A 12,911-nucleotide genomic window follows, 5' to 3' on the forward strand; every position below is an offset into this window, starting at 1 on the left:
TTTTACCTTGTGATTAGTCAAAGACCAGCTTATTTTTTTGACTGTCAAAAATATTACGTTATTCTGTTACCATCCACCTACAAACAACAATAGTCATTTCGTTTGTTTCTTTCTTAAATTTAACGTTATAATTATTGAAATAAAAAACATGCCTTCGGGCAAAGCAGGTCGGGCAAAGCGGGTATAGGATTTAATTATATATTTATTTACAGTTTCTTGGCTCGTGTGCTGATTTAGATTTTCTATTTCAATTGGATAAGTATAGCTTTAAAAAGTTATTTTTTAGGATAGCAATTAATTTGTCTATTAATTTAATCGGTTACTTATTCGTGTTTTATAAACAAATGTTCTGACTTTAATTTGGATAAGTACAACTTTTTGATATATATTTTTATAATGACAGGTAGCTAGAAAATTATTTTAATCATTTACAACTTCATATTTGATTGGCAAATGTACCAAATCACAATTACTTAAGCTTACCCGCTTTGGGCTCCCTGCTAGGGCAAAGTGGGTTTTTTAAATGTTTGTAAAGTTTAATAATAAAAAAAATATAAGGTTTGAGAAATAATACAAAAATCACTTTTTATTTTGAAGTTCAAGAGCCCTGCTAGGATATAAAACCGAAATTGTTGCGATAAAAATCCAGAAACTACAATTTTCGAGCGATCTGCGAAAATCTACGCGCTTTGGGCTACCCTCCCCTATATAATAACGAAATCACTGATCGAGTGACGGTGACGTCATCAACAATGAAACTCACTCGGCGACATAATTTGATAATGTTATTTTGGTAATGTTTGACAGACAGGGAAATGCTATTTTTACAAGATTGAACTGGTTCCGATAACTTAACTGTTTTACTGGTAAAACTCATTTTAGGAGAATGAAGAAACGAAAAAGTGTTTAACCATGAATGCTATCTACTGGAGTTTAAGGTGAATCCCCTGGAGTTATGGTTAAAATTGCAACTATCAAAGTATCTCCAAACAGGCAATTGCTTCTTTTAAATGTAAAAGCAATTTTCACCCGTCATATCTTGACGGAAGATTTTCTGTTTAAATAGTTTAATTAAATTAAAATTTTTTTTTTTGAAATTAGTTCTAAGGCAGAGGATGGGGCACTTGTGAACACTACATGTAGGGGCACATGTGAACAGTTCTCATATCATCTCCGTAATATAATAGTAGTGTAGGGTTATTATAAGTGTGATAAAAAGGTGTAAACATTCATGGTTATCTTCGTACAAATTCAATTTTATTTTTCGTGTAAATTTATTGTCATTATTATAACATTATAATAAATTAATATTTCATTAATTTTATTATTTTTATTTTTTAAATTCTTTGGTTACTAAATAGTTGGCAAACAATTTAATGTTATATTTAATTTACAAGGAAAAAAATTAAGACAAAATATTTTCCTTTAACTGAAAACTGAAGTTTAAAATAGTTTTAAAATTCATCATCGCCTTCTGTATGAAGCTTAAACGCACTATATAATAAAATATTCTTTGTTTACTCATTAGTTTTTTTCTTGTCGATCCATGCTACGAAACTTAAAAATTTGACAGTTAGCTGAGTTACATAATTCGGAAAAAATATTTTCTTACTGACAGTTTAAACTGACACAGTACAGGTTACAAACCTTTCAATGTAACAGGTATACACGGTTATGTTTCGTGTTTCCCCTTAAAATGTGATGCTTGTCCTACATTTTTCAATCGTGTTCATATGTGTCCCAAGCTTGTTCACATGTACCCCCTCTAGGGGCACATGTGAACAATTTAGGATATTTTTTTAAAAAAATTCATAAAGTAATAAGATAAGTTTCTAAAAAATCTGAAAAAAAATCCGTGGCACAGAGAAAAGACTATTCAATCATGGAAACACTTTTGCTCTGAGAAATTGATAATATTTTTTTGAGAGATTGAGAAATGAAAAAAACTGTTCACATAGGCCACCTTTTCCCATATATATATATATAATATATATAATCTCAAAAATGTCAATATCGTTTTTTTTTTCTGTAGATCAGTACTATTGAGTGCTATATTCCCTGAAAATTAGAACTTCTCCTTTTTAGTTCAACAGGTTTTAGAGATATTTGAAAAAAAAAATCAGGACCTCTATATGTGAAGGTAGACATGACAATTCAAAATTTTCAGTAACAAAGGTGACCATTTTTTGGCACTACGCTGAAGCGTTTCGGCCCAAAAAATCGGCTAAAGATTGAGTTCTTGTTCTCATATGTGCTTCAAGCAATAATACAGATCCTAGTATTGTAGCTTATATGCATATAAACTGTTTATCCCCCTCTACCAGAAGGCTAAGTCTGTCAGAGTTAACTTATTCATAAATGACAAACCAGGCAACATTTCTCACGTGCGATTTTCGACAAAATTTAACGTTCTTAATCTCTGGAACTGTACAACATATCTCTTTGCGGATTCATTTAATTAAGAAGAGTGTGTTCTGCTGTTTGAAAAAATGTGCACTATTTTGAAAGATTTGTTTAATTTTTCCTTCCAGTCTTTTGAAAATGAAAATAATATAAATATACATAAATATTTTAATCTCAACAATGGCAATTTTGACATTTACATTTTTTTTTTGCTGCTGATCAGTACTATTGAGTACTATATTCCCTGAAAAGTAGAGCTTCCACTTTTTATTTCAACAGGTTTAAGAGACATTTGAAAAAAAAAAAAAAAAAAAAACATTTTTCAGGACCTCTATCTGTAAAGGTTGACTTGAAAATTTAAAATTTTCTGTAACAAAGGTGACCGGAAAACACTTTTAATTTAGTTATATAGCCACTTTTATTTTTTGTCGCTACATCATCCACGATTTTTTTTTTTTTTTTGTGATAGTTAGCGGCAATAAAAAATGAAAATGTCTATAACCCGTGCATTGAAACTCTGGATGAATTGGAACGAAACTTCCCAATCATACAAAAATTTTCCATACATTTACGCTAGTTTAATTTCAGCAGTCAACTTTTTCAAAGAAAAGTAATATTATGACGCTGAGAAATTAAATTTTGTCGCTCTGGGCACAAAAGTGGCTTATGAGCAAGACATTACGTGGATGGTCAAATAACCTCACGTTTTCATCATCTGAGAAACTTCGTATGTTAGTACAGACCTTTCCTTATTCTAAACTTAAGAATAGTATTTTTTTTATTAGGTGGGGGGAGAGTAGGCTTACACAACAGTTTACTGCGTTATAATTTATATAGCGTCAAAATTTTATCGAAGTTAGTCCCACATATAATTTTTTTTACCGGAGTGTTATACAATTTGTAGCACTAACGTCCTCAAACACTGCCATTTATTTTAAATAGAAAATATTATTACTGGCGTATTAACACTATAGAATCTTAGTAATGGCGTCACAACGTGCTGAATATTTCCTATTTTCTTTTTTTCAATAGCCAATATCGATATCTTTCACTAACATAGTGAAATTGATGTAGCGATGTACTAAAACAGTAACCTGATTGCCTTTGATGAGTCAATATCAGAATTTGACTTATTTGCGTTTTAAATCAATTTCGCGTTCTTTTTAAACAAAAACAAGAATAAAATATTAAAGTTTTTTTTTTGGTTGCTGTACGTGCTTAATATGAATGCTTGTGCGTGAGTTGAGAATATTTTGATGTAAAATTCGCGTCAATTTTCTAGTAATTTAGAATTAAATTTTCAATTATCTTTAAAAATTTTGAAGTTCCTCAAATTTTATTATAAATCTTTTTTTTAATTAATAAGTTTTTTTACTTGCATTTCTCCTATCCTAAAGAAAAATATGTTTCATTGTAATGTTATGTAACACAAAACATGGATACAAAGGAAAGAACACTTTATTTTGTTGATTTTAACAAATAGTTACTTGACGATAACAAATTTCGTTTGACAAGACATATTGACAATAACTTGCAGGTAGGCGGTATTTTATACTGATGAACTGATAAATATACTCTCATAGCAATTTTATTTCTTTACAAAACTATAATAAACACCGGTATAAAGAAACAAAATTATAAATAAACTCATCATGCAAACAACTAATTTTGTGATGCAAACTAAAAATTCGATTGTGAAGCTAATTAAAAAAAAATATAGTTTCCCTTCTAAACAAAAACATATTTTTAAAAATCTAATACTATATACTTATTAATCTATCACCCAATTATTTTTTGTCACAACTCCATAAAGAAAGACAATACTGGAATCACACCGGATTTATATCACATTAAACGTCTTTTTATTTTTCGCTACGTTAATGGTGATGAATATTTCATATTAACAATATCACAAATTATTTGAGTTCCAAAATAGATGCTGTATAGAAACTGTACAAGGTATCCCTATAATGAAATACGTATCGTTCATTTTCAAACTATATACAGTCGACTTTATTTATGAACATAAAGCATCCATATATATATATATATATATATATATATATATATATATATATATATATATATATATATATATATATATATATATATATATATATATATATGTATATAACTTTGATGATGACAATAATTAACATTTTTATTGGTCAAACGTATTGGTTTACGTTCAAAAGTTTTGGAGACATTTCCGAACAAGAAACTAATTTATAAGGCTTAGGAATGGTGTCGAAAATAGTTTTAACTCTAAAACGGAATTATTTTTTTTTTCAAAGATAAATTAAAATACTTTAATGTAATTAGGTTTTTAAACTAAAATCTCAAAATTATAATGTTTCAAATATAATATTTCGTCCAATGTACAAATTTCAATTTTTTAAAAAAATTACGCTTGGTAACCATTTTTCTCTGATGTGACATTTTATTTTTTCAAAGCACACATCTACCCCTTCCCCCTCTCCCCCCGCAAATACTTGTAAACTCATTGAGTTAACCTTTATGTAATAAAAGTGATAAAAATTGTGTATTTGTGATTCAAAGCACATATTTTACAGGCTAAACAAAGGTAACTCTTTTAAAATAAACTGTACGGAGCTCGTTTCACTTCCTTCTTTTTTATTTCGAATTTTCCCTATTTATTTCTGGTAATCGGAACCTTGTAAAAAGGTCGTATATAGTAAAAATTCGCCTTGAATTTCAGTTTTTTAATGATTAGTTAAGAGGTTAAGTTGGGAGAAAATATTATTAAACTAAAATAATACTTTTTATTTCATAATAAAGATTTTGAGTAAATTTTCTATTTAACAAATATATCTCTAAACTTATTTCAAAGTAAAAAATCATAGTAAAAAACTGCAAAAGATATCATTCTATTTTCTTTACCTTGTACTCTCTGGAAGATATCAACCAAAGAAGGTATTTTAGTACGAATGCATGAAGCGTGTAGCTGCAAAATTAAGAATTTCTATTTATTTCGCAAATACGTCTCCTCCACAGAAATTTCGAAACTTGAGTAGAACAACAAACTGAGATAGTCAGAGAATTTCAGAATGGTCCCTTTAATGGTTTTAACAAAACAGGAGTTGTTGTGACTCATATCTGTTTGTAGCGACAGATATGTGATTTTTCTTTTGAGATACCTGCTTTTGCAGCCATACGCTTCATGTATATTTCTCAACAATGGTTAGGCAATTAACCAACCTTTTAAATTTTACAAGTTCTCATTTCTCTTCGGTAAAAGTGGATGTGTTAGCCCTGAATCGTTCATATTTTTTATTAAAAAAATGATAAAGGAAATTTATCAATTGAATTCATGTATTTTCAACTTGCTTTTCTATATGCGCATTTGAATGATAAAACATAAGTTATTTATATGTAATCTAATTTTTAACGTATATGATTTCAAAAGTTGCCGTAGACTACCCTGTAGTATAAAAAATTGATTACTGTATGCATCAAACAATAGAACAAGTAGTATATTAAAACTAAAATGGAATAATATTTATGTAAACTTATATTTTATGTAGACTTATTTTGCAGTATTCTTTAAGTAAAAATGATTGTATGAAAATATTTTAACGAAAAAAAAAAAAAACAATAAGAAAAAACAATGAATACTTTATAATATTATGCACTGAATAAAGGTTAATTTTTTTAAATGTTTCGCTGTGAATAAAAATGTTGAGGGGGGAAAAATGTCCGAAAACTTTCAGGTAAAAAGAGAAAACTATAAATATTTAGCTTACTACTTTTAAAAGTTAATGCTACTAATTTACCAGCATTGTAAAAAAATACTTTTGTGATAATAAAGAGCAGTATTGTCAAGCTTTTATGACAAAGCACATTATCTACTGTGATGATTTTTTTTTCTATTTATAACTCTTCAAACTAATCAAAATTCACCAGTCGCAGAGATAATTATTTATTTTCTGAAAGTTTATATTTCTTGCTTTAAAAAAAATCAACAAAAAGACAATATTTAAACACAAATAATTAAATAATTTTCTCAACTAATATTCAACGTAAAATATAATGAATTCTGTAAAATTTTTATTTTAACTTTATATATTTATATACATGCTTATAAGCTTATATATATATATTATATGTATAAATAATAATCAGTCTTGCCAGAAACAATATCAAAACTAAAATCTGATTGACACAATCGCTCAAATATGTATAATACATCAATTAAGTAGCACTCGTTATTTATTATGCGTATCTCTTTTGACTAGTAAAAAATGCTACTTAATTTACATGTGTCCACATGGCGCAGCTCAATTTAAAAAAAAAACATTTTTTTATTTAAAATGACACAAAGACAAAGTAACAAAAACCACTCAATTTAAAATCTTTAAAAATATCAATTTACAATTAATAACATCTGTGACATTAGCTGATGTGAATATAGTGGGAAATATTCCAGTGACAGCACCACAAAACAGCCCAGTAAGATTTTTTTTTTCATTTACAATCGACTCCTTGGTAATCGACTACAACTTATCGCCCTTTTAACTTGAACACGTTAAATGCCAAGTACAATGAGGAATTCTCTATCAGGCCACGCGCATAGTTCTTAGGTATTGAAAGATTACCATTTTTGTGTTTACAAAAGCTCAACAAATTCCATTCAAATTTTGATAAATAATATTTAAGTGCATTAATGATACCATTTTGAGTTACTAAGAGTGAATTTTTTTAGTTTCATATCAAATTGCATGCTGTCAGTCACCGAGTAAAAATGCAGTTTGAACGGAAAGTTCAGTCACCGATGACTGACACAGCCTGTATAGAAATTTAACTGTCAGTCACCGATCAATGACGTGGCACTTAACATGTTCACAAATTTTTAAGTCGAAAAGAAAAGGTAAATTTTTCCTACCTGAATTTGAACAAATTCCTTTTATAAAGGTGTTTCTTGCACAATTTTTTAAAATTCAAAATACTTAAGTTTTAATAATAAATAAGTAATAATAACTACAAGTGTAGGATAAAATTATTACTAAAATATAGTTTATTATACTTTTATGGTTTATATTTAGGAGTTTCCGCGTTAAACTTTTGTTGTTCAAAGTATTTAATACACTGCATGTAAATCTAACTATATATGAAAAAAAAAAAAAAACAATAGCAAAAATTTTCTTCGTTTTCCGACTGCTTTTCAACTTCTAGTTTAAATCGATTAAAAAGGAGACTGTTGTCTTTTTAAAACGTTATAAAAACATTTGTAACTGATTTCCAAATGTGAGATCTATTAGCATTTGATGAAATGAACATCTATACTTAATTCTACCTTGCAATAATGTAAGGATGAATTGGTTTGTAAGTTATATGGAAGTCATCATACTTCAAATGAATCATAAGAGATTATTTCTTTTAATAGCTGTGACATACTGGCCTCACACTGCAGTTGTTCATCACAGCTAATGGATAACAAAAAAAATCACAGACATTTTCAATCTTGTTGCAGTTATACAACAGACTGATGGGCAGGGGACATACCAATAAATGTGGTTTTACCACTATTGCCTGTACATAACTTACATATTGCACACCAGCAGTAAACTGCTCACTGTATTCATCATTGAAAGGGTTCTCCGATCATCCGACACTATACCATTTGCCATTGTTTCAACGCTAAAGTACAGTCGAGGTTCATAATACATGTGTTCTTAAAAGTGACGCTAACGCTTAGCTCTCTGACAAACGACGACAACTCGAGTTCTGTGCCTCAAATGAAAATGGCAGGTGCAATGATAATACAGAAAATATCACATACTTCAGCTTATCTAACAAAAATATCAATCAGTCCATTTTCAAACTGTTTGGTGATGATGGTTCTTGTTTAATTCCTTTTTGAGAGAAGGCAAGTAGGGCTTTGAGACTGCTTTCGGATTCATTACTAACAACATCATCCTGCATTTCTACTATCGTATGATTATTTTCTGTATTGTTCATTGTAATATTGTTCCTATCTGGTATGTGACCTGATCTTAGGTTCATTATTAGTCCGTTGTGGCAGTAAGCACTCTCATTGTCAGAAGGCACACCGACTGATGTCGGACTGTGTCCATTTTGAAGGGGCGTCACCGGCGTAGTTGCGTTTCGTGAATTACCCGTGTTCATGTCCGTATAATGTTTAGGCGTGGTTGAGCCTGCTGTGGTTAACATATAGTCCCTTTCCAGTCTTGGTGGACGGCCCCTAGGTCTACCTTCTGGCTTCGGAACAGACACGTGATTGTTCATGTCCGCTTCGTCTTTAATTTGATTTGCTAATTCTTTCACAACTCTGAGTCCTTCATCCATAAGGGTTTCTTGAACTAATTGTTTTGTAATGTGAGAGTTCGATTTTTTGCCTTGCGCATTTTTTACACCACCATATCCGTCATTGGTCTGAACGGACATATTGGAATCGTGCGACGGTGATTCGTTAGCATCATGTCCAGTACTGGCAGAAGATTCATAGCTGTACACAGAGAACTGAGAATCTGGAAAATACAAGAAAAATGAATTATTTCAACAATTTACAACTGATTGTTTCTTTCGAAACGCATACAATTTATTACAGTAAAATAAACTTAACGTTATTCATTTGAAAAACTAGAATGAAATTAAAATTAGAATGTGTTCTAATTTAGAAAAAAAAAATAGATAATGATCATAATATTCGAATAAATGGTATTGTAATAAAGTCATGTTAAAGGAAGTCTGAAAACAATCTCCCAATAAATTATTTAGGAAACAGAATACAGCATAAATGCAATAGACAAAGATCGTCACTCTAAGCTCATTCAGTGCTAAACTACGTCAAATGCAGTAAATGCAACCGTTTTTAACGTACCATAAAGGCTCATAAGATTTTAATAAAGAAAACGACTACGATGTTTCTTGACAGCACATTAATCTTAAACATGCAACTCTATTTTAAAACGGTCGTAATTTTTTAAAGAGTTTCCAACATTTTCTGTCACTTGACAAAAATAAATAGATAAATAAATAAAAATTTAAACAATAAATGAATAAATAAATAGAAAAATAAAAAAATAAAACATAAAAACATAAAATTCAAAGTATTTTTTTAAAAATGCTAAAAAAGAATATAACTAAAAATAAAGATTAAAAAGTAGATACTCTTACCAGTGTCATCTGTGTCAATTTTGTCGTTTTCAGAACAAGAGGAGCGTAGCCCATACCTGCATTCCGAAAAGTACCTGAAATAGAAAAAATACCGTCAAATACCTTTCAAAGTTGATACTTTTGAAACATATAACAATATACCGTAAGACGTATAGAAATGTATGAATAAATTTTCTCAATTATTGATGATAAGAGCAAACATTTATAGTTCGAAAAAAATGCAAACACACAATTACAAAATTTTAACTTATCGTTGAAGTAAATATTGAGAGGAAAATAAAACGGTGAGTCTTAAATAAAAACTAAATGCATTTTTCCTTCTTCAATCTAAGAGAAGATGAAAAGTGCCATTTTTTTGTTAAGTGCTTGCAAACCAAGTTTTAATTCCTAACAAAGAAGAAAGAGCAAGAGCCGCATATTCCGAAGAATTCATATTGGTTCGTGAATAAACTGATAATTAGTCTGAGTTGTGTAGATTATGTATTTATTCGCATCAAAAAATAAAAGCATGACCCCAAGTTTTGTGACATCCCATGCAATTTTAGTCCTTTTGCTCACTGCATAAGAAACAAATATTCTGGGATATACAGTGGGGTATGTTCTGGGACAAATATCGGGGGACAATAATGTAAAAAATTGCTTCTGTGAAGGGGTGTAGTCATCGAATAAAATGTAGTTTGAAGATTCAAGCATGAGGTAAATGAAATCAAAAAGAGGGGGGAAGCTAGATTCAAATTTTTTTAAAAAAAAGAGAGAGAGAGAGCAGCTAACGCAGAAATATTAAGAATAATAATAAGATTAATAAATCAGGGGACACCGACTCTTTACGCACCCTCGAATAGACAATTGTTTCTTAATTATAATATAATAACAATAATAATAAAATATATACGTTTGCTTTTTCGATTGTTTTAATTTTCATTTGCTAATTGTTCTGCAATTTTAACATTTATAGCTTAGTCATATTTCAGAAACAACGCTTTTAAAAGATTAAAATACACAGAAGATGAGTAATTACAAAAACAAATTCTAGTTTGAAACAAAATACAGCATAAGACGCAGTAGCTGAAAGTTCTGTTCGATAGATGGCGCTAGCTAATGAGCTACTCGAAGAAAAATTGCGTAAGAAAAAAAGTAAATAGTGTTTTTAGAAACGTCAAACGTAATCCAAAGCCCAGTAAAAGTTTCGGTTACAAAATTTACCTGGATATAACATGAAGTTTTTAATTAATTTAATGTTCACTTTCTTGATTGAAATTGTTCAAATCGAAATAATTATTTATGTTGTTTCAATTAATGAAATCCTACTAAAAATTATATTCAAGAATGATCATATGAGATATCCGACACATTTTAAAGAAATATAATCCAATACCTCCCAAAAGTTTTGGGCAAAATGTGTGCCTATCTACCATGACGACATGTATTTTTGATGAAATGAAAATATTTCATTTAATTAATAAAATTGTCAAAACATTTTTTTATTTAGTGTTTATTATGTGCAATTTTATTTGAAACGACCGTAGCGACTTTCTTTAGACGATTTAAAATTCCTTAAAAGGGAAATAGAACTAAAAAAGAACTAAACTATTACGGTACTCCTACTTTGAGGATGTAAATCTTTGTTGTTATTATTATTATTATTATTATTATTATTATTGTATTTACATTTTATTGTGTCCTAGTTGCTATAGATGAGAGCGAAGATGAAGCTTACTTAAAATCAAATTAGAAAGAGATTTTTCGCCTTTCTGTGCACTATTTAAAAAGTTTATAAGGTAATACAATCAATACTTGAAATATTATATTGCAACCTTGAATCAAGAAAAAATAACACGTATCTCAAGATTATATGTAAATTTAATTTTTATTCATGAAAAAAACCGAGAAGAAAAATATGTACATTGGTGTTTTAAACTTTAATATATTTTGAGAAGCTTGTAAATACTACATCATATAACCTTAGTTTTAATGTGAAAAAACAGTTTACCCTACGTGTACTAAAAAGAGTGACATCATTATTTATAAGCTTTCATTATATCTTTAATTTGACAATTTATGTAAACTTATTCAGAAGTATACTCCATTCTGTCCCGTTAGCTTTATAATGTTTCTTTTCTCAGTTGTTCACAAAAACTAAGCAAAGCTATATGTACAATAAGTTTGCGTAGGAGCTATGTATTACGTGTATTTAATGTTATTTTTTTGAGAAAACACTCCTTTGCTGATAATTGTTATCATGTTTCAAATTTTGACTCTAGTAGTATTTAGGATGACTAAACTGACAAGGTAATTTGAAAAAAAAGAAAGATAACTTTGTTATTGAAAGTTCAGCTGCCGTTTCCTCACCGAGAATGGACAGGAAGTCATACTTTTTTGCCCCTGCTAAATGTCGATATTAACTCTTACATCTTGCAAAGAAAAAACATTTAAAAAGACCCCAAACGTGTAACAAGCTAGCTGTAAAACAAAGGGTCATTGCTGACATTTCCTGTTGTACAACTGCCACGCCCTATCTCGTAGCTTCTATAAATTAATCGAAAAAAAAAAAGCATAATGGAATAAAAAAGAAATTGCAAAAAAGAATACCGGACGCTGCGCTAACGGAGTGTAATCGTGCTTGGACACAAAGGGGTGAGGATCATTTTCTAAACAGGTGGCCGGTGTGTGGCCTAAGGGCTACAAATGTTACTTCCGTTGGACTCGCCTTCTCTCTCACTTTTTTCGTTTTTTGATACAACCCCTAGGGTAAAAGATGAATGGGACGCGATGATAGAAGTTGAAGGATTGGATTATGAAGTCACGACATCGTAGACACCTCGAGATCAATAAGTTGCTCGATCGAGCAAACGCAAGAGCACAACAGAATCATTTTAACCCTTTAGGTCCCCAATTGATGTATTTGATAATAGTTAATGTTTTTTTTTTTTTTTTTTCATGTTAAGTTTAGTATGAGAAGAACCTCAGAATAAGTATATGAAAGCATTATTCAATGTAGTAGACGTTTGAAGATGAATACGTTGTCCGATCGTACAAACTCTAAGTGCAAACCATAATTATTTTAACCCTTTACGTCCTCAATTGATGTATTTGATCTAAAACCATAAGTGGTTTTTTTTTTCATGTCACGTTTTACATTAAAATAATAAAATGAAAATTATCAGTGTAGAGCTCAAAAGAATAATCCTGAAAATTAAAACTATTTAACTAACCATATGTTTAAAAGTTAAAGTTGAATCAACGAGGTAAAAATAATAACTGTATTGATTACGATGTTTTCATAATTTCGTAGTAGTCTTTTTGTTAATTATACAGGGTGTCCGGAAAGTCCTTGACACATTTTAGAAAGT

General features: G+C 29.5%; 1 protein-coding gene across 1 annotated transcript in view; it reads right to left on the reverse strand.

Annotated features, from left to right (window-relative positions):
• Positions 1 to 6,637: 6,637 nt before the first annotated feature.
• The window catches only part of LOC129231295 (uncharacterized), an 83,519-nt gene continuing 77,245 nt past the window's right edge, over positions 6,638 to 12,911 (reverse strand). Inside the window, exons 10-11 of the mRNA XM_054865583.1 lie at positions 9,562 to 9,635; positions 6,638 to 8,912 (exon numbers count right to left, since the gene is read on the reverse strand). Of these exons, the coding sequence (XP_054721558.1) occupies positions 8,230 to 8,912; positions 9,562 to 9,635 (757 nt within the window). The 3' untranslated portion in view covers positions 6,638 to 8,229. The remainder of the gene's footprint in view (positions 8,913 to 9,561; positions 9,636 to 12,911) is intronic.

The sequence above is a fragment of the Uloborus diversus genome, chromosome 10 (assembly GCF_026930045.1).
Source record: "Uloborus diversus isolate 005 chromosome 10, Udiv.v.3.1, whole genome shotgun sequence".
NCBI lineage: Eukaryota > Metazoa > Arthropoda > Arachnida > Araneae > Uloboridae > Uloborus > Uloborus diversus.